Here is a 25179-nt window from a genome sequence, read left to right as displayed (position 1 = left end):
GTTTTGTGTAAACCGTCAGCCATCTGCCGCAGTCAGTTAGATCCAACGGGATTGGAAAATGGAGGATTGACCGAAATGAGGGCATAGCGTCGGTATTTCTAACATGTAGGTGAGTACATTAAAAACCATTTCAGACTCATATTAGCAATTACTTAACGTTTCTGTGATATTCTCGAGTGTTACTGGTTTCAGTAATCCTACTTGAAGGCAGCGTTGAGACTGAACAAAGACGCCTCTTACGTTAGCCAAACCCGTTTTAGCTGTCAAATAAGGTAACTGCGTCAATTAAATGTAGATTGGTATTTGACGATTTTAGCGTATAGAATTGACTAAGGATGACTTTCGGTTGGTGTGTATTTGCGTTGTTTATTCGAGTGAGACCTAAATGCTGGGAAATTAAAACGCCTTAGCCGCTAAAAAGGTTAGCTTAGCGTGTTGGCTTGCGAGTGCACGTTCTGCAGCGTTCACCTCCACTTTGCGAGACCACGATATAAATTAGGACCAAAGAGAAGACAGCAATGCAGTCTGTAAGTATTATGGGATGCAGTGAGGGGAGTCTTTCATGTTTCTTTTACGTTTTTACTTTTTGGTGGTGCTTGAGACGGCGTGGCCCGGATTGCCGCTAGCTAACGCCACAAAAAAGGTTTTGGCGGAGTGTTGTTTTTTTTCCATTCTTCGTTATGTAACGTGGGCCAAAAGAACATACGGGGTCTAGACACTTTAATATTAGTTCCTGGTTCTATTCAGTCCCAGTATAAGCTGTGCAAGCGTCAATTTTTTTTCTGAATATACCATCTGTTCGTATATAACGTTTCTACCAAGCATTTGTAATGCGCTCGTGCAGAAGGCCGTGTGCAGCCCTCCGGTTTGGGTGGAGCTTGGAAACAGCTCGACCTGCTTACCGTGTGCTCCAGTCAACAGCTCGTTATCACTACCAATATCACTTCACCTTGTCGAAGGCGATTTTACTTGAGAATATAGTTAATATTGTGTGTGATCTATTTTCTTTTATGGACGAGCCCCTCCCATCTTTCCTGGCTACTGTTTGTCCTGTCGTTCACGTGGCTCGGAGTCGTGACCGCATCTTATTCAACGCCTTGCTACGCTTAAAACGCCACAAATACAAACACTCATGCTTTGATAAAATGTGTTTCTTACCCATTTTAATATAGTAAGTTTTAAAATCGCCTTCCTATTAAGGGTTCTGGTGGTTTTCTCCACATTGATATTTGTAAATACGGTTATTTAATAATCCCTTACGTAGTTAGGAGACTGTCAGAGTAATTTAAATGAATCGGATAATCGATATCAGTTCCGCCCATTCTGGTGTATTTGAGAAGGATCAAACTGATTTATTTTTCAAATTTTGTCACATCGTTGTATGAGTCCCTGTGTGTGTGTGTGTGTATGCGTGTGTGAGTGAGACTTGCTTTGTTTCTAAATCGTTTTTTCTTTTTTCTCTGATAGAACCTTCAACCTGACACTGACATAATTAATCTGATGTTCTTTAGGTTGACAAGTCATCACTACTGAGTGCAGGTATGGATCATAGTGGATAATAACATTGTCTTTATTTTTAAGCAGCTTTTCCACAGTTTTTCATTTATACTATACAAGGGGGGAGATTAAAATAAATTTATTTTAAATTGGTTAACTGTAATAGGAATGATGGTCAAAATTAAGTTTCAACATTAGAATTCAGTCATTTGTTCAAAAATACTACAAGACATTCTTTTATCGTCTTTTATATTTGTGACAAATTTATTAAAGAAGCAGTGGTTCTGTTTGGGGGGGCGGATGTGATATTTCACTTTAAAAAAATCAAGCCATGAAAAAGTTTCTTAAATCTGCTTGCTTACCATGGTCGTGTCTTCCAAAATACCCTTTAATATGACTTTATATTGAATTTTAACAAAATTGCTCTATTTTATAATGCAAAATGTAATGATCTCTGCGTGTTATGCAGTGTGTAAACCAATTAACAAGTGATATTTTGGACAAAATAATAAATGTATATCAGGAACGAAGATGATCCTTTGAGGCATGTATAAAAATACATAACATTTGTACTCGTATCTTTAAATAGAATATCCATTGACTATCTTTCCCTCTTAACTTTTTCCTTTTATTTTTAGGACATGGGAACTATATTTTGTGAAAATGTTGATGGTACCTTTATCTCAACTTGAAAACACTGCCCTCTAGGGGACATAGTGCAGGGTGCAACACTACAATAATCTCTGTCTGTTTTAGTTCATAGTAACTTAAATGTCTCAAGTCTTCTTGCAGATAGCATGACATTAAGAAGACTTTTATTAAAACTAAAATGGTTATATAAAAAAAAGCAGTGTCAGAGCCATATAGTATTAACAGTGTGGGAGTATAATAGAAAAACTTAACAGTTTTAAGGCAATACGGTTTCCCAGTACTACCTCTAATGGACAGCCATCAGTATTTCAGTGACCCATAGTCATTCTATTGAGGTTTTATTTACGTCTATTGTTGAGGGTACAAATTAGATTGTTTTCAGTGAGCAATTTTTTTCTTTGTTTTTTTAAGCAATACAGTTTTTTTGTATCATTGTTGCCATAGTGCACCTAGGTGATTGACTTTCGTTGCTGTTTGCAGGCTCTCAAGAAGCAGAAAGCGGACTAAAGCGACAGTTTCAAATGACTTTGAGAGTCTGGCTACAGAGTTGCTAAAGCAACCAGCTGCAGCACTGAAGGCCACAACGTGAAGTAAAAAAAAAAACATTCAAACTTCCTGTTGGTCAACTGCAGAAGAGCACAATGCCAGTGGAGGCAACGACGGACAGTCCTGAGAGCCGCTGTCCGGTGCGGCGCAGCGGACGGCAGCCCAAACGAACGGACAAATTGGAGGAGTTCCTCATGACGACAAAGCGGGGCTCTAGGAAAAGCGCCCCTCCGAGCGTCGAAAGCGGAGATCCTCCTTCCCAAACGCCAACCGACGCCGAAACGGCATCTGAAGCCAGTTTCGATGGGAACGCTGAGTCCAGGGCGGCGGAGGACAAAGCGGAGTCTCCGGAGAGGAGGACAAGGAGCAGCGCTAGGCAGCAGGTGCAGAAGAAAACCCAAGGAGGCCGGCAGACGAGATCCTCGGGGAGAGCTGCGGTCAAGGACGAGGGGAGCTCTGAGAACGAGGAAGACGGTAAAGATGAAGGTCAGACACAAGATAACAGCGAGGAGACGAAAGATGCAAAACCCAATCCGGGCGCTAAGGCTACCGAGGGCGGCGAGAACAAGGTTACCGAGGAGACGAATGAACCCGAAGGTGAAACAGAAAAGGAGACTGATGACGAGGACGCAGACACACCTGCAGTAATGACTCGCAGACCAGTGCGGACTTACGTCAATAAGAAGAAGATGGCAAAGAAGAGCCCGACGCTGGCTAAAGCTCCAGCAGCCCTGAGCAGAAACACGGCTCCTGTGAAGAAGGAAACAAAACCCAAAGCAGCCGGGAAGATGAGCAAGCACGAGACGGAGGAGGAGGAGGAGGATGATGACGACGACGACGATGATGAGTCCTTCACTACTTCGTCTTCATCTACGTCTTCAGATGAGGAGTCTGATGATGGAGGCTACGACCCCAACGCGCTATACTGTATCTGTCGGCAGAAACACAACAAACGGTTTGTTTTATTCAGTATGTTGTCATTATGGCTCCTTCCTCTTTCAGTTGGCTAATCAGAAATTGACACGTTCAACGGCTTGAAAAATGAGCTTTCCCTTTGAACTTGTTAATGTTTTTATGTAATTATCAGAAACATTAATGTGTTTTATTGGGATTTTATGTGGTTGTCCGACACAAAGTAACACTTAATTTTGAAGTAGGATGAAAATGATCCACTTCTTTCAAAAATGTTATCCTGATCAAAATGACAATTATCCACACTTAACAGTCAGCTCATCATTGTATCTCCTAAAAGCAAACTCGCCGCTACTTTATTCGCTTTGATTGTGATTTGACCTGTTATCTTTCTGCTGTATGTTTGGTTCCACCATTTCAATGGGAGTATTGTGTTTGCTGTAGGGATGCTGAGTCAGAACATTCCAGTTTAGGAATAGAACAATATGAATTGGTGAACATTTACATGTAAATACATGAGATTATAACCAGGTGACTAATTTCTATTTCTAGTCCCAATTGGCAGGTTGATGTTAAAACAAATAAAAGATGCAGAACAAGAAATGCATAAAACAAACCTTAAAGTCTGAACATTTTGCAATCAATATTGACATCGGCAATATTAAGATTTTTTTTAATATATACAATAAGTGATATTGTACTCCAAGTATAAGAAGCACATTAGGAAAAGTAGCATGACCACGCAGCGTTTCTCCTGAGTGGTATTGAACAGTCACCTCTAGAACCGGCCTTCATGCAGAAGCCTGCAGAGCGTTGTGGTAGAGCAGACTGGAAGGAATGCATTAGGCTTGGAGGGTGACCTCCTTCTATCCTCCACCTGTCTAAAGTCTTTTTTTTTTGTGGTATCTGAAATATTTGTTTTCATTATTGCCTTGTTTTAACTTCATTCATTCACCAGCTTCCATGCCCTCTTTTTAGTTAGCGTTTTGTAGTTGTTGATTATGGGTTGTGTTCATTTTTTTTTGCCAGAATGACCAGATTGTTGCTGTCTTCCCTATATGAGTTGTGATGAACTGCAATGGCACTTTTAATGGCATCCAGAAAAAGGACCTTCCTCTTGATAAGTCATGTTTAATCAGTAAACCATGTCTTGGTAAATTTTCAGATGACTGATTGAAGAGGGAACTTTAAAAGCTTGTGATATTGTTTTATAATCCAACTCCACTTTAAGCTTTATATTTATTTAGATGTTTCAAAAGTGTAAAACTAAGTATTTGTTGTTGTTTTTCTACTTGATAAGTGTGTGCTTTCCTGGTGTGGTTCTTGGTTTTCGTGATGCTGACTGTTTTCTAGTGAGGCCTTCACAAAACATCTGGATTTCTACTGGCAGTAAATTACACACAGGTCAAGTCTGCACACTAGATGGGCAACTTCTGAAATCATTTAAGTTTCTGCTACTTTATCTACGTCTGACATAAAATCCCAGTAAAATATACTATTTGCAAAACATAAAATAGTTGAATCGGAGTATGACAGCAGTCCACCAATTTCCATTATTTCTGGTTTCTCTCTAGATTAAATTTGGTAAATATAAGGTTAACCATTCATCTCTGTTCGTAGCTATGCGAGAGTGAGGTTTGTATTCGACAATTTGCTCCATAGGTTTATGATCTGCTGCGATCGCTGCGAGGAATGGTTCCACGGCGACTGCGTTGGCATCACCGAGGCCCGCGGGCGTCTGATGGAGAGAAATGGAGAAGACTACATCTGCCCCAACTGCACCGCAAAGAAGAACCAGGTGGTCCGGCCCGCCATGGCTGTTCTCCCCATGAGCGCAGAGGCGACCAGGCCCAGAGCAGACGTCGCCTCTCAGCTTCCCCCCTCAGCTTCCTCCCTATCTGCTGAGAAACTCTCAGCCGGCGGGACGGGGCTAAATCCATCAGCTGTTCCAGGGGCGGCTCCGTTTTCCACAGCGAGCGGGGCGGAAGATCAGGGCATCAAAGGCAGGATAGAGAAAGCGACTAATCCATCCGGGAAGAAGAAGATAAAAATCTTCCAGCCGGTAGGTGACTGCAGCTGGAAACCTTTCATATCGTCATCCATGGTCAGAGTTGACTTTACGAAATGGACTCCTCATCACCCAGCTGTTTTCATCCTTAGCTTCTTCCTGTAGGGCTGTAACTAATTTTTATTATTTTTTGACGATTAATTGACTAGTTTAACGATTAATTGATTAGTCTGACAAGTAATTGGATAAAAAGGTCACAATGTGCAGATTTTTTATTTCATTAAACCTTTTTTTGTACAATATTATAAATATAATAAATGCAAATAAAACAAGTCGGTTAATTTCTAAATAAAAGATAATCATTTTATTGCCTATAATTTAAAAGCAGCTTTCCATGAGTGAATCTGATCCGGTGAAGCCGAAACTACCACTAGAGGAGTTTTGGGCAAAACGTATTTACAGAAAAATAGATTTTTGTCAAAATTGCATGGCTTTGAATGTTACTTTTTCAGCAAATGGTCTTTTTTGAGGCTGTTTAGTCCAGTTAACGATCGATTAGTAAATCTATTGACCATTTTGAAAATCGAGTAATCGTTTCAGTCCTGTTTTCTTGATGCATTTATTCACCGTACGCACACAGTTAAAGCTCAGGGCAGATCTGCAATATGAAATGATCTATTTATTTGTTAATCTCATTCCACGCCGATTTAAATCAGGCTATTCATCAGCCAGCCGAGCACAAAGCAGACCAAAAGGCGGCGTCGGCCGTGGAGCCGAAGGTCCAGTCGGCAGCAGAGCAGAAAGCCGCACCGGAACTAGAGCACAGGGTGGAGACGACGGTCGAGGTGAACACCACGCCGGCCGAGGAGGCGGCGGCCAAGCAGAGGGCAGAGGATGACTCCTCCCTGCCTAAATGCATTGGCCCCGGCTGCGACAGCATCGCCCAGCCCGACTCTGTGTACTGTGGCAACGACTGCATCTTGAAGCACGCCGCCGCAGCCATGAAGTCCATCACTGACGTCAAAGAGCCCAAGCAGAAGGACAAGAGCATGCCTCAGAAAAACAAGTCCACAGCAAAGGTAACCCGGACTGCCTGAAACGGTTTCCCCTGAACACACTGGTTATGTCCAATAAGGATAGAGAAACTGGGGGTTTTTTGTTCTGTTTTTTTTTTTGCACGCTGTGGATAACTGCAGATCTGTGGCAGGAATATTAAACTTACAATGTTTGCATGTCAGAATCAGAGGGGGGTTTATGGCTGAGCACCAATGAATGCTTTAGAGTGTTTGGGATGTTTTAAATCTAGGACTTGTTTAATATTTATCACAGTGTTCTTCCAACCAGAGTTTGATTTCAGAAGGAGAAATGTTTTTTCACCACGGTGTCAGACTACTTGTTGTGCTCGCCCTCTGCATTTTTAATCGTGCTTTAATTAAACTGAATAAGGATCTGCTGTGAATTTGAAATATGTGTGGTCTCTGCGCTTTTTAGCTAATGGTAACTGTGATTTCAGAATCCGAACATGTTTACGTAAATGTTGTCTTGCATTTAATCACAATCTGTCACTTTGTTGGGGAACACCAAATGACTCTCCAGCCTGTGGAAAGCGGCTCCTAATGTTTCTGCAGCTGCACACCATAGCAAGTCAAAATGGCCGTCACAATACGAGTGCTGTGTAGCGATCACAAAAGACTGCTGGGATGCCGTGTTTGGTAGGATATCGGTGCTGTGCAGGCAAATTCTGCATGCCAGTAATTTATTTGACTTGTTAGGTTGAACTTTGTCATCAAGACCCACATCGGATTTATATTTGTAGTGGCTGGGAGGTTAAAGTTCACAAAATGTGGTGGAAGCATTCAGATCAAAGAACAATTGATATCTAACTGTATTCAGCAACAGTTTTGCAATTGCGTGTTTTTTTTTGTGTGTTTTTTTCTAATATTGTGCAGCTCCAAATGTCCTCTAATAACTGTGTCAAAGACGAAGAAAAATAATCTCACCATTTTTCCTAAGATTAGGACTTTTATGTCATTATCGTCTGAAGGTATAAAAACTTTAAAAATCTTAAATGTTTATGAACATCAAAATGAATACTACTTTATATCTCATTTAAATGATTTTTAATCTCAAACACAACAGAATGGGATGTTGAAGTTTCTGTTTTCTGCTTCCTGTTAAATCTCTTAGGAAGTTAAATATCAACGGTATTCTGTCTTTACAGGACAATTGTATTTATTCCAGAAATATTATACGATATTTGATTTTTTTTTTTTTAAATGTTGAACGCATATTTTTTTTTTGTACAGCTTTGACCAGGTGATGGACCCGTTCTTAGAGCCGCTCCAGAACTGATCCAGCTTTTTAATTCATAAATTACAAACTAAGTTTCTCCACAGCTTTTGAAGCTGACACACCTCCATTCTTCTATGTTCTTGTTCCCTTAAACTTGTATCTTTGACCTAAATTGATGTTTATGAGGACTTTTAGTAGAAGACGCCAAAGTAGATATTGTGTATGACCCGTTTTCTTGCAAACCAATGTTTTTCATGTTGCCTGCTAAGTTTCTGAACTCTATTGTGAAACAGCTTTCTAAGAAAAGGCTCTTTTTTTATATAATTTACAAATGCATACCGGTGATATTCATTCAGCATGTTTCATTGTGTAAAAATATAGCTGTTAAATAATAAGCAACAGCAAATGTTTATATCATCCAGTCCCTTGGAGCTACTGTCCTGCAACTTTTAGATGCGTCTGTAGTCCAACACACCTGAATCTAATGGAACAGCTCGTTACCAGGCCTATGCAGAGTTGAAGGACTTTAGCCGTCTGATTTAGGTGTGTTGGATCAGATGCATGTGAATTTTGCAGGATTGTAACCCAAGCAGTGTGATTAGCTACTTAGATATGTTAGATTCTGAGTCTGACCACACCGCAAACTTAAAAATCCACTTTAAAATTCAACACTGTATTAGACTGTATGTACATGAAAGTTGGTTTATGTGGCTAAACAAAACGGAGAAAAACAGAACTGGTGTCCATCGGCTCAGCTGGAACATCAGTGAATAAAGTGTCCCTCATAGATGATGACATATTGATGCGTTTGGTACGTTGTCACAAGGTCAATAATGAATAATTGTGATCTGGTGTCATCTTATTGCTCCAGATCTGAAACAGTGTTTGCAAGCAAGAATAACTTGTTTTACTCAGACAGATCCTGAATAGGACTAATGCAGTGTGAAGTAACAAATGTTAATGTTTAATGAGAACGAGAGCAACATGGGAGCCATTTTGCTTTAACACGGATTGTGTTGAAGTCCAGTCTTGGAGGGCGACTGTCCAGAACCTGTTAGAGGCATCTCTGCACCTGGATCAAATAATGATCATTTAACAGGATTTATTTGGAAACATTTTGAAAATGTTCTGATTCCAAACCCGGTGACCTAAACTGGGGAGGAATGTGTTACAGGCCTTGTGTAGCTAATAATTGTTGGCTTAAGCAAATCTGTCTAGTTTTCTCACCTGCCTCTCGTCTCTGGTGTGAACTCTTTCCTCAATCCAAGTGTGTGGTTTCTGTGACGGTGTTGGCTTGCTAAAGAGCTCTAATGTTGAGTTAAAACTCTTGATGCGTTGCTGTCTGTGATGAACTGCCTTTTTTTTCAGTGACCCTAATAGCTGTATTTCTCACCAACAGAGTTGGTAGAATTTCCTCGAGTCTTTGTAACCAGTCTGAATTCATGTGGCGGAGAATTTTTCTCTGACTCGTGAATCTGTTTCTCTCCTCTCCTGTCCAGAAGGGCGGAGCCGGCGGGACGGCACAGAAGAAGACCCGGAGGGCGTCCGACAGCGACGAAGACTTCAGCCCCAACGAGGATGACGAAGACGAATACGCCGAGGAGCAGCGGCCTCCGCCGTCCACTGCCTCCTGGTCCAGTGACCATAATTACATTGCAGTAACACCAGAAAAGACTACACCCATATCACCAACAGTGTTAAACAAAAAGTGTATGTATCTCCTTGAAGGTCTAGTGCTGCTGTTTTTAAACTGCATTAGTTGTTTTCCTGCCGTGTGTGTGGTTCCTATGACGCTAACCTCATTCGGAAAGCGTCCCGTGTTTCTGGGGGGAGAACATGAACTGATCTTTGCAGGAGAAATATGATCTAAATTAAACAGAGACCTTATTATAAAATCAATGGTTTGCAGTGTTGCAGCAGGTAAGTGTGAGGAGTAATAATGGAGTTTTATATTAAAAATCTCTCCTCATACGACACTGGTGGCGATTAAACTGATGCTGTCAGGGATTGGCAGCTTTAAATTAAACACTTAGATCTCTCTATGTATATATATATAATAATTTATAATAAAAGTGGGCGTTAACCAAGTTAGGAATGTACCGGTCTGAAATAGGTTAATGGTTTTGAAGGAAAAAGCTTAGTTTCTGGATCAGAACATAATGAACTAGACATTTTGATGCATTTGGGATAATTCCCCAACATTTTGGGAGAGACAAAAGCAGAGGAATCACTTTTTAGAGAATCAGTTTGAGGTCGACTGAATGAAGTGGATTTGTTATTAGGTGCTGCCGTTAGGGTTTTTTTTTTTTTTTCCCTTCTCCAATGACCTTCCTGATTTCCCTCCACAAGCCTCATCACATCCCACTGCTGTCTGCCTCTCAAAGGTCCTTCCTGCTGCAGGTAGGTGGGAATTTCTGAGAACAGCTCATGTTGAGCTGTTGCTATTAGCAGCTAAAACATTTTACTTACCTGCCCTTCATGTTTGGGGGTGATGAGATGTTTCATTCATACTGAATGTGGTGCACCACTTATTTTTCCTAAGTGACTGGCTTTAAAATAAAAGGTGATGAACAGATTTTTGGATGCCTCCATTAATTTCGGGCGTTGTTGGCTTGCTGTTGGATGTCTTGACCAAGTTCAGCTGAAACCAGAGACGTCGATGTCAAAAGTTAACATCCACACCCTTTTTACGGAAGCAGTCGGGAGCGGCGAACGCAGCTGGGGGGGGGATTAACGTCTGCAAAGATGAGACTCTGAAGACGAGCGGTGAAGATCTGCCAGCTTCAGAAGGAGATGGAAGACTGAAGATTTCCTGTCTCTTCCTGGAATGGATTTGATGCATATGAAGGACAACAGTATGAGATTAGCTCCCACTTGTGATCAACTGGAAGGAGTGAAGGTTATATAAGCATATGCTGTCAGATAAGGAAAACAGTTCAGCTGTTTTTGGTTAACCAGACCAAAGTGTAGAAAATTTGATTAGTTCCGTTACCATTTTATATAATGTTACAAAATCTCTAGAAAACACTGCTACATTGGCGGCTTTGCATAAAATATTGTGGTTTTCTAGGGGTACTGGATGTACATTACTCCTAAGTGTGCAACTTTTGACTACAATTTAAATTAAAACTACAGTAACCCTGAAAGTGAAATGCGTCATTTTGGGAATTTTGAAAAATTGACCACCTGTGGATTTTTTTGTTCCTGCACAATCCATGAGGACTTCACCCAGATTCACGTTGAGGTTGAGTTTTGTGCTTTAGATACTTCAAGTGTGTTGCTCACCTATTGATGAAATTAAAACATTAACTATTCTCAAATTACTCGAGTTTAAAGTTTAATAAATCTCTGTCCAAGCAGTACATGTGGGTTGAACACAGTGGTTAAAGTTGCTGTTCTAGAAAATATTCAAGAAAGAGGAAATGGCAGATTGAAATAGCTGCTTAGATGCTGCTGCTAATAGACCAACAATTTGAACTTGAAACAGGCAGTAATGTGAGATCACTGATCTTTTTTTATTGTATTTGGGTTTGGGGAGTTTGGATAATTTATTTTAACTCTTATTTCTTTTCTCCCATTTTAAAATAGGTTTATTAACATCAAAATGTACCAGCTTTCACAGCCACAAATAAAATGTTTTTTGTCTTCTTTTCCCAAGATTTTATGTTTTTAAATATTTGTCAGTATATTATATTCTTTCTGATGTGACTGATTTATGGTTCCTGATTTAGAAATTGTTAAAAATTGTCATCTTAATGTGAAATTAATTTGAGGGTGTTTTTATTGTGACGTAATAATAGACTGGTTCTCAACTACTGATATTCAGAGGAACAAATTTTGCCAACTTTTTTTTTTTTTTTTTTTTTTTTATACAAACATTGGATTTTGTTCTTGGTTTACAGCTCCTCCCAAAGAAGAGAGGACTGAGAAGGAACGGAGCCCGTCACCTGAGAAATCCACCAGAGTATCCTCAAATCTACGCAAAGGAAAGAAGAAGTCCCCTCCACAAAAATCCACTGCGGTCTCATCGAAGAGCAAGAAGTCTTCTCCTCAAGCTAGCAGCTCCAAGGTCTCCAAGAAACGGGCGACCACCCCGACTAAAACCGCAGAGAAGTCCAAGAAACCTGGCCAGGCACCGGCCCACAACCCATCTCCATTCCCCGCTGGTCCAATTCACGTCACAGGGGCCCTCAGAGTCACCAAGTCTAACTTCACCATTCCCAAGAAGCAACCTCAACAGAAAGACTCCCCTTCCCAGAGTCAGCCAGACTCCTCTTCCTCTTCTTCCTCCCGAGTCCCATCCTCTCCAGTGTCCTCGACTTCATCCAGCCGCTCCTCATCTTCCAGGCATTCCCATCCACCTGGATCGTCCTCCCACTCTTCCCCTGCGAGACCACCAGCCAACAACCAGATGAGGCAGAACATCCGGCGCTCGCTCACTGACATTCTCTTCAAAAGGTGGGTTCCTCTCATCTCCAGGTGGGACATCTTTTTGGAGTTTTTTTTTTTGTTTGTTTTTGTTTTTCTTAGTGACCATTGAGAATGTGTTATCCTCCGTCAGGGTGAGCGACAGCGATGATCTGAAAATGACAGAAAGCGAGGTGGGGAAACTTGCATACGGCATCGAGAAGGAGATGTTTAACCTCTGCCTGAGTACTGACAGCAAATACAAGAACAAATACAGGACGCTGATGTTCAACCTAAAGGACCCTAAAAACAAAGTGAGTCGGTCAGGAGCACGTGGTACATGTGCAGGGAAGTTTTAAAGGTTTTTCAAGCCAGCAAGGTTTTGGGGATGTTTGATGGATGATGTGTGTGTTGCAGGGTTTGTTCTACAGGGTGATTGGTGGACAAGTTACTCCCTTCAGACTGGTGAGACTAAGTGCTGAAGAGCTGCTCTCCAAAGAAATATCCGAGTGGAGAAAGTCTGAAAGTTCAGAGGTAAAAATTCCTACTACTTTTACAAATCATCAGGTTTTCTTTAACACGTGACTTCACAGTTTGACAAATTACAAAGTGGAAGGAAATTGAAATGTTTCTTTTTTAAAGATCTGAGTATTTTGCACTTTTGTTTTCTGCTCCCATTACTCTGACACTTTTAAATAAAATCGAGTTCAGCATACTTCTTTTAGAGGGCCATTAATGTTGCCCATCAGCCCAAACACACCATTTCATTGGTGAAACATGATGGTGGCTACATCATGATGTGGGGATTCACCAGTTCAGAAGTAAACAGGAAAAGATGGGTGGAGCTTGAAAACAGGGAAATACTGGGAATTTTTTAGTTAATTCTTTTGTTAAAAAGAACAAAATCCACTCTCACTTTTCTGTTGTACTATGTTTTTGTAAAAAAAAAAAAAAAAAAAAAAAGGACAAATTATTAATAAATTCTTTTTGATTTGGTGACTGGAACAATTAGCAGTGAGGCACATCTTTGAATTCTCATCCTCAGGGTCACTCTCGGAGCCGTTCGGGGCATTCCAGACATGGAAGCAGGCACGACACGGGCTCCCACAGCGTAGACATGGACGATGCTCCCCCATCCGATGCAGATGTATGTATTTCTGCTACTGCGCCGTCTTCTCGCTTGGGTTCTGCGGCAGTAAGTGGTGGCGAGCTTCTCTTCTGCATCTTCCTTCAGCCTGCATGAAGCTTTTGCATGAGGAAATGTGAAAAGTAGCCAATAAATATTAGCAAATAGAAAGATTTTTGATTTAGTTGGCCGCTCTCTGCAATTCCTATCTTGGATGACTTGCAAATAAAAAAGTGTCATAAGATGGGAGAATTATGTTTTGTTTTATTTTTACATTTAACGTTTGATGGGATTCCTCTTGCGTTTCCTCAGGACCAAGACGAGGCTTGCTCAACCCCCTCAGCGTCCGCCCAGCCCTCTGCTGACGGCAACACTGGCAGCAACATGGTGGATGTTTTTAGCAGCATGCTTAAAGACACCACTTCTGAACACAAGACTCATCTGTTTGACCTCAACTGTAAAATATGCACAGGTAATACAGGTTCAAGGTAGTATGATGCTACTACGTTTACTCCAATGTTTTTATTTCCATATTCATACTTCATAAATGTGTCTTCCAGGACAAAAGACAGAAGATGAACTTGCTTCCAAAAAGGCCAGAGTCTCCAGTAAGCCTGACGTCAAACCACCCAGACACGAATCAAGGTCATCCAGGTCTGGGGATTCACCTTCTGTCAATGCCGCGGCCTACCCTCCTCTAGACCCCTTAATGTCCCATCCGCCGGTCGCTCCACCCTACCACTCCAACACGGGGTCAGTTGTTCCAGAAACTCCACTGCAGCTCTACCAGGAGGATCCAAACACGATGGTGCCTCCCGCTCCAACCCTTCCGCTCGTCGCCCCCGCCGTCTCTACCGTTAGCATCTCTCGTAGAGACCCTCGCATGGCCCGCCATGGCTCCGCCGCGAGTGTCGTGCCACCGGCCGTCGAAAAGCCCACCAGTAACCCGGCAGAGCCTGTCCTGGCTCCCATCACAGCTTCTGTTGCTGCTCCGATGGACGTTGTACTTAAAGTACCACTGTCACTTCCACTGCCTCCAGCGCCGCCTCCGGTGGTGGCTACGTCCAAGTCTTCGAAAAAAAGGTGTTCAGTCTTTCTGCTGCAGTACTACCAAGAAAAACTCAAAATATTGAATAGAGACCTACTTTTTAAAGCGTTGCGTCAACTTATCTAAAAGGAGGGTGTTGTTGATTTGTTACAGCTCAGCTGAACCTCCTCCTGAGGGGGAAACAGCGATCTTCTTGTACGGTCAGGAGACGATATGGAAAGGATTTGTCAACATGCAGTCAGTCGCTAAGTTTGTGACCAAAGCTTATCTGGTGTCAGGCTCCTTTGAACACCTGAAAGAGGTACTTTCCCCAAACATAATTTGGGTTATACATTATTTTCTTGTATACATCAAGTAGATTTTCTGTTTACTCCACTTCATATAAAACATTCAACCTGTCTCTCTTTGTCAATGTGGTACAGGATTTACCTGACACCATCCACATCGGAGGCAGGATAACTCCCAACACCGTATGGGACTATGTCGGGAAGCTGAAAACGTCGCTCTCCAAGGTTGGTTTAGAGAGAGATTAACCTGTAGAAGAGCTGTGTTTTTTCTCCTCAAACTTCTGGTATCAAATTCTATTTTTTCCCCCCCTCTTTGTGTTTTTCAGGAGCTGTGTCTGATCCGATTCCAGCCAGCCACAGAGGAAGAAGAAGTAGCATATGTGTCTCTCTTCTCTTACTTCAGCAGCAGAAAGAAATTTGGCGTGGTAGCCAACAACAACCGGCGCATCAAAGACCTCTATCTCATCCCACTCGGCTCAAAAGACCCTTTACCCTCTAGGCTATTACCGTTTGACGGGCCAGGTAAGCATTTAGAAGGGATTATAGAAATACTGCTTAAGTCTTGTGTGGTATTTGTTAATTTCCTGTCAAACTGTGATTTATTTTTTTTTTTTCTAACATACGGTAAGTATATTTTCTTTGTTCAGACTGGAATGAGAGTTTTTTTTCTAACTGTAGGGGGTGCTCATGTTTCTTTTTGAGTCTCCCAACATGTTTGTATTATCTCCTGTACTCTTTTATGTGTATTTGAAATTGTATGGCACATTTTCAATAAAGTTTGCTTTGCAGATTGGTGCCACATCATCCAGTCTCAATCTGTTGTTTCTCAAGACTTGGCTCAGTATATGTGTTAAATACATATATGATTAATAAATCAGTTTCAAGTCGGTCTTCAGTCAAGCCTTCTTTTAAGATGCCAACCATACAGTGAAGTGCTTCATCACTACCAAGGGATCAAGTTGGATTCAAACACATTTTTGCTTATAAAAGACCAGGACTTTTAAGTTTTTGAACCCGGTGGTTGAATAAAGGTGATCCAAAAAGTCTGTATAGAGGTCAGGTTTTACACCAAATCATGAAAAAATGAGAGTCTGGGAACAGATTTTAAATGAAGCCAATCAGTTTAAAAGGAAAATATGTTCCAGTCTATGTAAATGTTATATAGTCCTTTTAGTACCGTCTTCTATTTATGTGTTGCATCTATTAAAAGACCTGCAAGACCCTTATTTGCTTGTCTAAGCTTCTAACAAATGTCAGCAAGTTAATAATGGCGACGCATCATTGGCAGAAACCAGTTAAGTTTCTCTAAGGTCTGATCTGACAATTTAATTGGTAGATTTGAATCCAACAGATTTGAATTTTTTTAACCATTCATTCACTGGAATGTCTTGTTAAATTCTCTCCAGGAAAAAAACCAAATGAATCCTAATTATGCATTTAAGCTTATGTTTTCAAGCTATCAGATTTCTATTGAACATAATGCATGAAACTACCTACTGTTGTTGGTTGATGTGTTTTTAGACTGAAATTGGTGAAATACCTTAATTTGGATGTATTTAATGAAGAGGGTTAAAGGCAAATTTTTAGCATTTAGCTGGCTAAAGGAAATTGACTGTTCTGATCTCTGGCCAATTGTTGTAATGCAAGAATATATGTCTTCACTATAGCAAGAGGTTCTCTTTGATACCTTTTTGTAGTCTAAAGCAGTCTTTAGCTCTCATTCCAGTATTTTTTGTTTTTTACCTCAGCATTGTTATTATTGTTTGCTTTTAAATGTTTAATTTGTATGGATTTTGAAATTTTCTCTGGTTCCTGTGTGTTTGCATCTCAGGACTTGAACCAGCTCGTCCCAACCTCCTCCTGGGATTGCTGATCTGCCAGAAGGACCGAAAGCGAGCCGGCGGGCCGCTTGAAACGGAGGACAAACGGTCCAAAATTCAAATCAAAGATGCAGATGAAACTGGACTCCCAAAACCTGCTCCCGCAGTCAAGGCGGAGAGAAGTGCACGGCAGAGTCTTGAAATCCCCTTCAGCACGACTCCTCCAGGTTCACCTCCATCCAACTCTTCTGAGACTCCCAGCAGCAGCACCCCAAACGCCGCCGCCTCTGTCCTTTCCTTGCTGTCGGCTGTCAATGCTCCAGTCACATCCGGTACCCTTGGCAAGGATTCCACATCCGGAAGCTCTGCTGCCGCCTCTGCATCAGCTGCCACGCCTCTTCAAACCATTCTTAACACGATCTTCAGGAACAAAAAGCTGGACTCAGATGCTTCTAACTCTCCATCTGATCAAACTAGGGAACTTCCTGCCACCGCTACCATGTTAGACCCCATTGTCCAACAGTTTACCCAAAATCCAAGAGAGACACCGGAAGAAGAAGATGAAGACGACAGACCATATGATCCAGAAGAAGAGTATGATCCCAGTCTGGTCTTTAATGTGCCCAAGAAGGCTGCTGACGAGCTAATCAAACCCGAGGTCTCTAAGCCGACTGAGGTGGAAGCAGCTGAAACTGACGATGTCGAGTACGATCCTGAAGATGATTCGATTTTTGATGATGTGAAAACTGTGATACCGGCACAAATTAAGCCCGTAGCTGAAAATGTGCCCGATGCAAAGATGATCCTGGAAAATCTTCGAAGAATTGGAGATCAAGCACTGCAGAAACAGGCAGAACAGCAGACGTCCACAGAGACAACCGCCGCAGCTTTGTTACTTCCAAACACAGTTGCCAGCAGTCACCTGCTCCAACTTGGCAAGAAAGTTGAAGAACTAGTCAAGTCGTCAACGGTTGCTCCGCTTATCAACCAGAGAAGAGATCCAAGACAGAGCAGGGATCCTCGCCAGTCTGTGGGTGAACAGAAACAGTCTGAACCGGAACAAAAAGAGGAGTCGTCTCCTCCTCCTTTAACCGAACCTTCTCCTGCCTCTGCACCTCTTGCACAAGAGCAATCTCCGCCTAAAGTAGAAGAACAGGTTGATGCCCCACAAGGTCCTGAAACTTCTCTGGCCCAGGAGGAGGAAAAAAGTGAGGCGACTCTGCCTTTCATGGACTCAGACAATGAAGAGGTTTCAATTCCTTTACTGGGAGAGAAGATGGAACATAATATGGAGGTCAGCTACATAACCGATAGAAAAAGGAAAAGAGACGAAGACGACAAAGAGGAAACTGAAGTGGACAAATACAGCATTTGGCCAAATGCTGCCAGTATCTTAAAAGCTGGCGATGATTTAAAGTATGAGGAAAACAGCCAAGATTCCCCATCTTCGCGGTATCGCAGAGAGTCTGCAGACATCTCCACGGTAACGTCCGCCATCCCAGTACTCACTCAAACCACGGTGGCCGATGCTCACTCGCATCACATGTCGCACCACATGGCCTCCTTCGATAACGAGTACCGACCGCCAGTCGATGTTCCACCACAGTCCAGCTTTGTCCCTCCCCACCCCATGCAAGGTCAGAACCTGATAATGAGGCCTCCGCCACAGTCTATGCTGCAACCCATGCAAGGTCCTCCTCTAATGTCCGGTCCTCCTTCGATGCAGGGGCCTCCCCCAGCTATCCACGTTCCTCCCTCTGTTCATGGTCCTCCCCCACGTCAAGGGGATGGCAGTCAGCAGTACGGCCCAACTCCGACATCCTACCCTCCCTATCAAAACCAGAACCAGTGGCCGAACAACCAGCACCAACAGCAGCAGCCACCTCCTGGACCACCAATACAAAACATCCTGCCGCCTAGGGGACCCCCTCTTCAATTCCCTCCAGTTTCTCAGAGAGCACCCCCTCCACAAATATTTGACCCCTCCATGACCCCTCAACACATTGGACTACAAGGCCCACCTCCAAACATTCACCCACCTCTAAACTTTGAAGGACAGAACAACTTACCGCCACCTAGATTCTCTAGTCCTCTCCCTCCTTTTAATTTCCCTGCTAACAGAGGCCCTCCTCCATCTTTCACAGGACCCCCACCATCTGCTCACTTTGATGCCAGGCACCCTCCTCCTGCTCTCTTCCCGGGTCCCAGGGCTCCCCCACCAAATCAGCATTACAACAAGGACACTCCCAGTAACTCCTTCAATCCCAGTATGGACCAGAATCCAAATCCTCCCCAATATTTTAAAGAGAATCTTGGTCCTCCAGCACCTTCCGCTTATCGTGGACCTCCACCTGACCAGTACGAGGACAGGAGATTACTGCCTCCTAGCACGGAGTTGAGTGGACAGCTCTTCCAACCACATAACCAGTATGGCGGTTCAAGGCCACCGCCATCTTCACCGCTAGAGAGAAGGTCTTTCGACGAACCCCGCGGACTCCCGGCTCAGGAAAACAGGCCGCATCTTTCTCAGATTTCAGAACGCTACCGTTTCGATTGGCATTCAGACGATCCCAGACCTGTTCGCCACGGTATGCCACTGCTGCCACCATCTGTAGATGGACTACATGGCCCTCCCAGTCGCCACGGAGGCCAAAGTCCAGACTTACAGAGGGACGACCACTGGCGACGACTTTCTCCGGAAGTGAGAAGGAGGAGTAGTGGCACCCACGACGATTTAGAGCCTCGTACCGGAGAGCGTGGGGAACGTGGAGAACGTGGAGAGCGTCTCAGTCGTTTTGACATGCCACACAGAGAACTCAGTTCTGGCTCCTCCCAGTCCTTAGAGGAGAGGCAGAGAGAGCTCTCTGAAGACCACAGGAGGGAGAGAGAGAAGGAAAGTCCTCACGGTGGCAGGCCCCCCTGGGAGAGGGGGATGGGCAAGCGCTGGAGTCGGGAACAAGAGTGGGACCGAGGAAGGGAGAGGGAGCGGGAACCGGAGCGTGGAAGAGAAGGAGAGCGCAGCAGGGGGAGGGACAGTGAGAAGACCAGGGACACAGAGGGAGAGAGACACAGGGATCAAGACTCTGAGAAAAGGAGGGAGAGAGACAGGGAGAAAGAAAAGGAGAGGGACAGGGATAAGGATAGAGACAGGCCTCGGGAATCGGACCGAAGAGACTATGACCGCGACAGAGCAAGAAACCGAGACAGGGACAGGGAGCGGGAACGAGACCGAAGACGAGATCGATCAAGAAGCAGAGACCGCGACCGCGGAAAAGACCGGGGACGAGACAGGGAACGAGAAAAGGATCGAGACAGAGAGCGGGACCGGGATCGCGAAAGAGAGAGAGATCGAGATCGTGACAGAGATCAAGACAAGAGGAGTAAAGAAAAGAAAGAGGACAAGAGAGAGAGTAAACGCGATTCATCCAAGGAGAAAACTAAGAGTACAGACAATGACAAGCACTCTTCCTAGACTCTGTTTTATAGACATTACATCTTTCTTGCTCCTAAATCTTCATCCAAACATCACTGTAAATGTGTATGAGCAGTATTTTGTTGAATTTCCATTTTCAAACGGTTCTCTGGAAAAAGCTCTAAACAATAGACAGTGTTTGTACTCTTTGTCTCCTTAAGATTTCTACGTTTGTGTTTTTTATTCCCTCGAGTTACAACACATTGTGTAGACTTCCAGTCCTGACAAATGTACTTTTCTCTGGTTGCAATGTTGTTCTTTTTGCTTCTTGTTTTTTCTGAAGAAATCAAAAATAATGTAACTGATTAACACACCATTGACAAAATGTAAATATGCACATATATATTTCTGTATATACTGATGTTTTTATCCAGACTTTTCTAAGTGCAGCAAATAAAAGCCATATATATGAGGTGGATAATGTGAAGCTTAAGGCAGCACTGTGGAAACGTGTCCAGCTACTTTGAACTAAAAGCTTTTTATCAACAGTGTACATCCCATAGTGTTGAGAAAAATGTCCACAGTTTGTCTCAGCTAAACCAATTAAAATGTCTCCTAAAGTTTGTTAGTCTAAGTTTTTTTTCTCCTTATTTAAAGGAGTGTGGCGCACAGCGTCACATGGCTGTGTGTAAAGTGCAGTTGTTTAGCATTTATATACCAGATTCAGGTATCAAAATTCATCCTTGTATAAAGCTGCAATTTTCAAGTGATGCAAAAAAAAAAAAAAAAAGTTGGAATTTGAACTTTTGAGTTTACGTGAACTTCTGGGAGCTAGAAAGACCTCGACTCCTTGAGTGTACAAGCATTTTTGCTGAAAACGTTAAGTGGTACAATTAAAATCATCACAGCTATACTGTTGTGTTATTTATTGAAGTCTTGTTTTTTTGTCGTTTACACAATGAATACTGTTCTCATTTGTATTTTTGGGATACGTGGGTCATGTTCTCAAGAGGATCTAAAGACCCAGACGTTTATATTTGTGAGCCATTTGTGAGAACATCCTACTTGCTGTGTCCTCTACCAACTTTAAACATGACAACTTGTAGGTTTGCTTTTTTTTTTAAGCTCATTTCTTGCCACTGTTTCATGGAGTCCCTAACTAAAGCTAAGCATACATCAACAGTACACTGCACATTTTTTCACTGCAGTCCTGGATTTCAATTCAAATGACTCAGGTTATGGAGTGAGGTTTTATCCTTTTAATGAAGAAAAGGCATGAATTACAATTCAAGAACTCAGAGCAATTTAAGTGTACATTTAAATTCTGAAAATCAAACCAAGAAGCATGGAAAAATAATCCAGTTTGTTCACCTTTTTTTTAAATTACTCTAATGTACTTTATTTGTCTTAGTGCAAAACACACATTTAGTGCATAAGAACAGGAAGAATAAGTAAACTGGAAAAACTGCAAACATGATTAATAGGTGTTATACCTCAACAAACAACTGCTTTCATCTCAATCTTCACTTCAAAAGCTTTTGAACAAATGTCCAACAGGTTGTGCATTAAATTTTTATTCTTACTGCCAACACATTTATTGCTACATCAGCAGTTGTACGTTGATGTGTTGTCCCAGCCGTTTCCCCCTGAACTAAATTGGTCCTGTTCCTGCCAAGGTTTTGACCATGCGTCCTGGATTTTCTTTGGGCACCACACAAATGGTTCTGTATCGTCGTAGTTATCATAGGCAAACTTGAGAAGCTTCCTGCGTTCTTGCTTATCGAGAACAGCAAACAAGAAGTAGCTCAGGGCGCTGTCTTTGACCCTCTGAAGTTCACCTTTGACCAGAGTCTCTTCCAGGAAGAACCGAACCAGAGGGACTTGGTAGTGACGGTATCCAAGAGTTCCCAGGCACTTCAGGATGCGGGTGATGCGCAAGTTGTTGTGTGTGTGACTAAAAAAAAGGTCAAAGGATTAAAATTTGGATGAAATTGTAGCTAAAATACACAGATTTTTGTTTTTGGTAAATGCGTAAATTGCTCACTTGTTCAGATTCTGGAACCTGTCACTCCAGTGGGCTGCTCTCGCTACCTCTCCTGTTTCCTCATTTTCTAACTTGATACCATAAAAATCCAACATGAGCTTGTAAGATTCCAGTAGATTCTTCCTTGCGGTCGGACTATCAAGAAAATCCTGAAGGAAATGCAAAAATTATGTGAAAATCTGTGTGACACGTTTGTTCAAATTGTATATTTTATAGAGCTTTACCTGAATTTCCTGCTTTGTCAGGGTTTTTGCTTCAGAGTTCATCCCGGGTTCCTGCAGAGGAAACAGCCTTTCAAAGACAAATTTAATTACAAAATGGTACTTCAGGTCTTCCCAATCTTTACATTGTGTAGTACCTTACCACTGAATATAGCTGTGCGTATGCTCCAGTTTGGCATACTTTCCTTTCCATTCATTGTGGAACTGATCAATGTAGATCTCTGATAACAAACAACAGTAATCAATTTTTATATAAGTTTCAACAAAAGCCACATACATATTTCATTTATTATGGAAAATATAAATAAAGCCTGGCAACATGAAGTCGACTAAAAGATGCCAAAGCCATATTAGGTGTTCTTGGAGGCCTACCGTCTGGTAAAGAGGCCATTTTCCTGAGGTAGAATCTCAGATTGGGCTTTTCATCCTATTCAGGAAAGACATTTTATTTAGGAATGCTTTTCACAAAAAAAAAAAAAGTCACTTGAAAAAGGTGAATGTGTGTATGTACATTTTCTTGCTCAAAGTGTCGTGTCCGGTGAAGGTTCTGTGGGGAAAAATAAGTTGGAGAAAATAATTTGGAGCCAATTGTAGAAGTACAACGATGCTGTCTGCGGCTTTATGTGTGTTAAACTCACTGGGTAGTCGTGCCTGTAGTTCTGCATGTCTTTAGCAGCATTTTCAAACCTGGTGAACTTGTACTGGAGAAGAAAACACAGTCATGTCATTGAATTAACACTTGGCTCAGCTCTCCATTAGTGTACAACAAAAATACATAAACATAATCATTGTAAACATTTATTTTGAAGAATGTTAAATATTAACTACTAAAGTTATTTTATTTTTTTAATCAGGCATGTTATAATATGCTGATCGGTAACAGATAAATTGTATCAAATTATAATTTAACTGAAATGATGGTTTAGTCAGCAGTTAGCCTCATATGTTATAAAGATTTCCACAAAGAGTAGTAAGAGGGATATATTTGTATGAATTGGAAAATAAATGAATACAAATTTAGCAAAAGTTAAGAACTGCTATAAGACCGAGGAAAACATGTTGGAACAACAATCTAACGTTAGATTCACCTTTAGCTTGTTATTAACAGCAGCGCTAATGCTAAAGTCAAACTAGCTAGCATGAGGTGCTTCTTATCTACGCATCTTAAAGCCTTGAGAAAAAATTATCTGCATAATAAATATAAGATTTCTCTGAATCTCCGTTAAATTTTAGATTTTTTGACACCCGATTAAAATAAATTTTAACAAAAATACCAGCTTTATTGTTGAACATCTACATGGCCGAATAATGACGCATTCATTTTTTTAAATTCTACTGGTTCAGTCTTTGTAGTTTTTTTTAAAAATTATTTCGGCACAATGGTAAAAAAAAAAAAAAAAAAAAAAAAATTGTGCCCCTTTATTTTGTTGATACAAATTCAATAATGGTAATAAAAACTTGTGTGGCATCGCCCTCGGCTCCAAAACAATAACCACGCCCCGATTCCTCAGACAAATCACAGAGCAAACATTTGTAAATAAAAGTACATAAATAAAAATGGGAATATTAAATAAGATTTTTTTTAATGACTAGTTAAACTGATTTCAATGATCATCTTATCATCGTCCAATCAGAAACGTAGATTAAAATCTACAGTAAGTAACACAAGGCTTGCAAACTTTTCCAGCACTTTTATTAGGTGGTTGAGTCGAGCTGTTTGTTTTTATGAGTGCAGGAAATGAATGCAGAGCAGAAGACCTGAAGCGAAACTACCGCTGAAAGGAGCTGCGTAATAAATAAAAGTTGTAGACAGGTTAAAACTCACAGTTCTGTTCCTTCTGCTTTGGTAGGTCCTCCTTCTTGGGGGGCTCTCTTTCTCTTTCTCATGCTCAGTCTCCCAAGTTGAATCATAGTCGCAGTAGAAATCATCCGTTTCGTCGACTCGATATTCATTTCCGCTGAACTCATTCTCTACCCGAACCTCTGGAGGCTTGTCCGGTATTTCGGGGACCTCACTGGGACTCCTTGCCGTGGGGCCACTGTAAGGACCCACCCTGTTCCCCTCCTCATCCGAAGAGAACCCGTTCTCCCACTGGTTCTTCTCACTCTGCTCATTTCTGCTGCCTCGCCAAGTCAGCGAGGCCAATTTTTGGACTCTTACACATAACAATCGAGCTCGTAAGCAGAGGAACTCAACACCCGGTATCCGCAAAATCCACGACCACAGTGGAGACAGAGCTTGAAAGAGCAACCTAAGAATAAAACTAACCCGGTCGAAAAAGTTGAAAGCCTTGCGTCGAGCGCGACGGTACATGTTTGACAGGCTCTCCATGCTAGCCGACAGCACGTCAGTTTCACTTTCTCCCACAGTTCACTTTGCAGAAATCGAAACTTAACTTTTTAACAACTCCCACAAATAAACCCGTCGCGTGTGTGGCGTGACAAATGAAATTACGCACAGTCCAGTTTGTACGTATACAGTCCAGTTTGTTTGTTTTTGTCGAATCGATAACGTTTTTAGGCATTAAAATGTCTTCCGGGTCCATCTAATTTAATTAGAGTACTTACTGTCAAAATGTTGTTCAAGTTTAAGATATGAATTTTAGGTGGTCAGTGAGCATCTGACCAGGACTGCTGACTAGAATCGTAGTAAAAACGATGTCTATTCTTGCATAATGTACTTTTTCAAACAACAAAGAATCATGATTGGCTGTGAACTTCCGTCCATGACATGAAACGTCTCCAAATCAAAATCGGAGAATTCACTGGGCATACTCAGGGCCAAGGCCTCAAAGAAAGTCAGCACCAATTTGTCTCCAAAACATAAACTCACAAAGTTTAGTAGTGCTTTCACAAAAAAAAAAAGAAATATGCTAGAAATATAGTGAAGTCTGATGGTTTTTATATA

The 25179-nt window shown here is 41.8% G+C and overlaps 2 protein-coding genes across 8 annotated transcripts; one reads left to right on the top strand and one right to left on the bottom strand.

Annotated features, from left to right (window-relative positions):
- Positions 1–7: 7 nt before the first annotated feature.
- On the top strand, positions 8–20917 carry LOC103465582 (death-inducer obliterator 1). 7 transcript variants are annotated; one of them, XM_008410570.2, is made up of 16 exons: positions 8–109; positions 1468–1539; positions 2629–3649; positions 5269–5668; positions 6331–6693; positions 9409–9616; positions 11809–12364; positions 12468–12627; positions 12731–12847; positions 13359–13508; positions 13752–13911; positions 14000–14522; positions 14641–14788; positions 14910–14999; positions 15101–15296; positions 16606–20917. In XM_008410570.2, exons 3-16 carry the CDS (start codon positions 2790–2792, stop codon positions 20064–20066), a joined length of 7392 nt encoding a protein of 2463 aa, XP_008408792.1. In that variant the 5' UTR covers positions 8–109; positions 1468–1539; positions 2629–2789; the 3' UTR covers positions 20067–20917. The 7 variants fall into 7 exon arrangements, with proteins under 7 accessions (XP_008408792.1, XP_008408793.1, XP_017160219.1 ...); XM_008410571.2 differs by having other exon boundaries at positions 9–109; positions 9406–9616; positions 13359–13460; XM_017304730.1 differs by having other exon boundaries at positions 9–109; positions 9406–9616.
- Positions 20918–21245: 328 nt separating this feature from the next.
- LOC103465579 (opioid growth factor receptor-like protein 1) lies at positions 21246–24937 on the bottom strand. The gene is made up of 8 exons (XM_008410566.2): positions 24097–24937; positions 22910–22972; positions 22783–22818; positions 22644–22698; positions 22414–22492; positions 22275–22341; positions 22051–22199; positions 21246–21960 (listed from the first exon to the last, which is right to left on the bottom strand). Exons 1-8 carry the CDS (start codon positions 24601–24603, stop codon positions 21612–21614), a joined length of 1305 nt encoding a protein of 434 aa, XP_008408788.1. The 5' UTR covers positions 24604–24937; the 3' UTR covers positions 21246–21611.
- Positions 24938–25179: the final 242 nt, after the last annotated feature.

The sequence above is a fragment of the Poecilia reticulata genome, linkage group LG5 (genome assembly GCF_000633615.1).
Source record: "Poecilia reticulata strain Guanapo linkage group LG5, Guppy_female_1.0+MT, whole genome shotgun sequence".
In the NCBI taxonomy this organism is placed as follows: Eukaryota; Metazoa; Chordata; class Actinopteri; order Cyprinodontiformes; family Poeciliidae; genus Poecilia; species Poecilia reticulata.
This window is presented reverse-complemented; position numbering and strand designations above follow the sequence as displayed.

Coding starts and splice junctions, on each gene's coding strand:
- LOC103465582 (XM_017304730.1), top strand. CDS start 2,790: ATGCCAGTGGAGGCAACGACGGACAGTCCTGAGAGCCGCTGTCCGGTG. Junction 3,650..5,268: donor CGGCAGAAACACAACAAACG/GTTTGTTTTATT, acceptor TTTGCTCCATAG/GTTTATGATCTGCTGCGATC. Junction 14,523..14,640: donor TCCAAGTCTTCGAAAAAAAG/GTGTTCAGTCTT, acceptor GATTTGTTACAG/CTCAGCTGAACCTCCTCCTG.
- LOC103465579 (XM_008410566.2), bottom strand. CDS start 24,603: ATGGAGAGCCTGTCAAACATGTACCGTCGCGCTCGACGCAAGGCTTTC. Junction 22,973..24,096: donor AAAGCAGAAGGAACAGAACT/GTGAGTTTTAAC, acceptor TTTCTTCTCCAG/TACAAGTTCACCAGGTTTGA. Junction 22,342..22,413: donor ACGCACAGCTATATTCAGTG/GTAAGGTACTAC, acceptor TGTCTTTGAAAG/GCTGTTTCCTCTGCAGGAAC.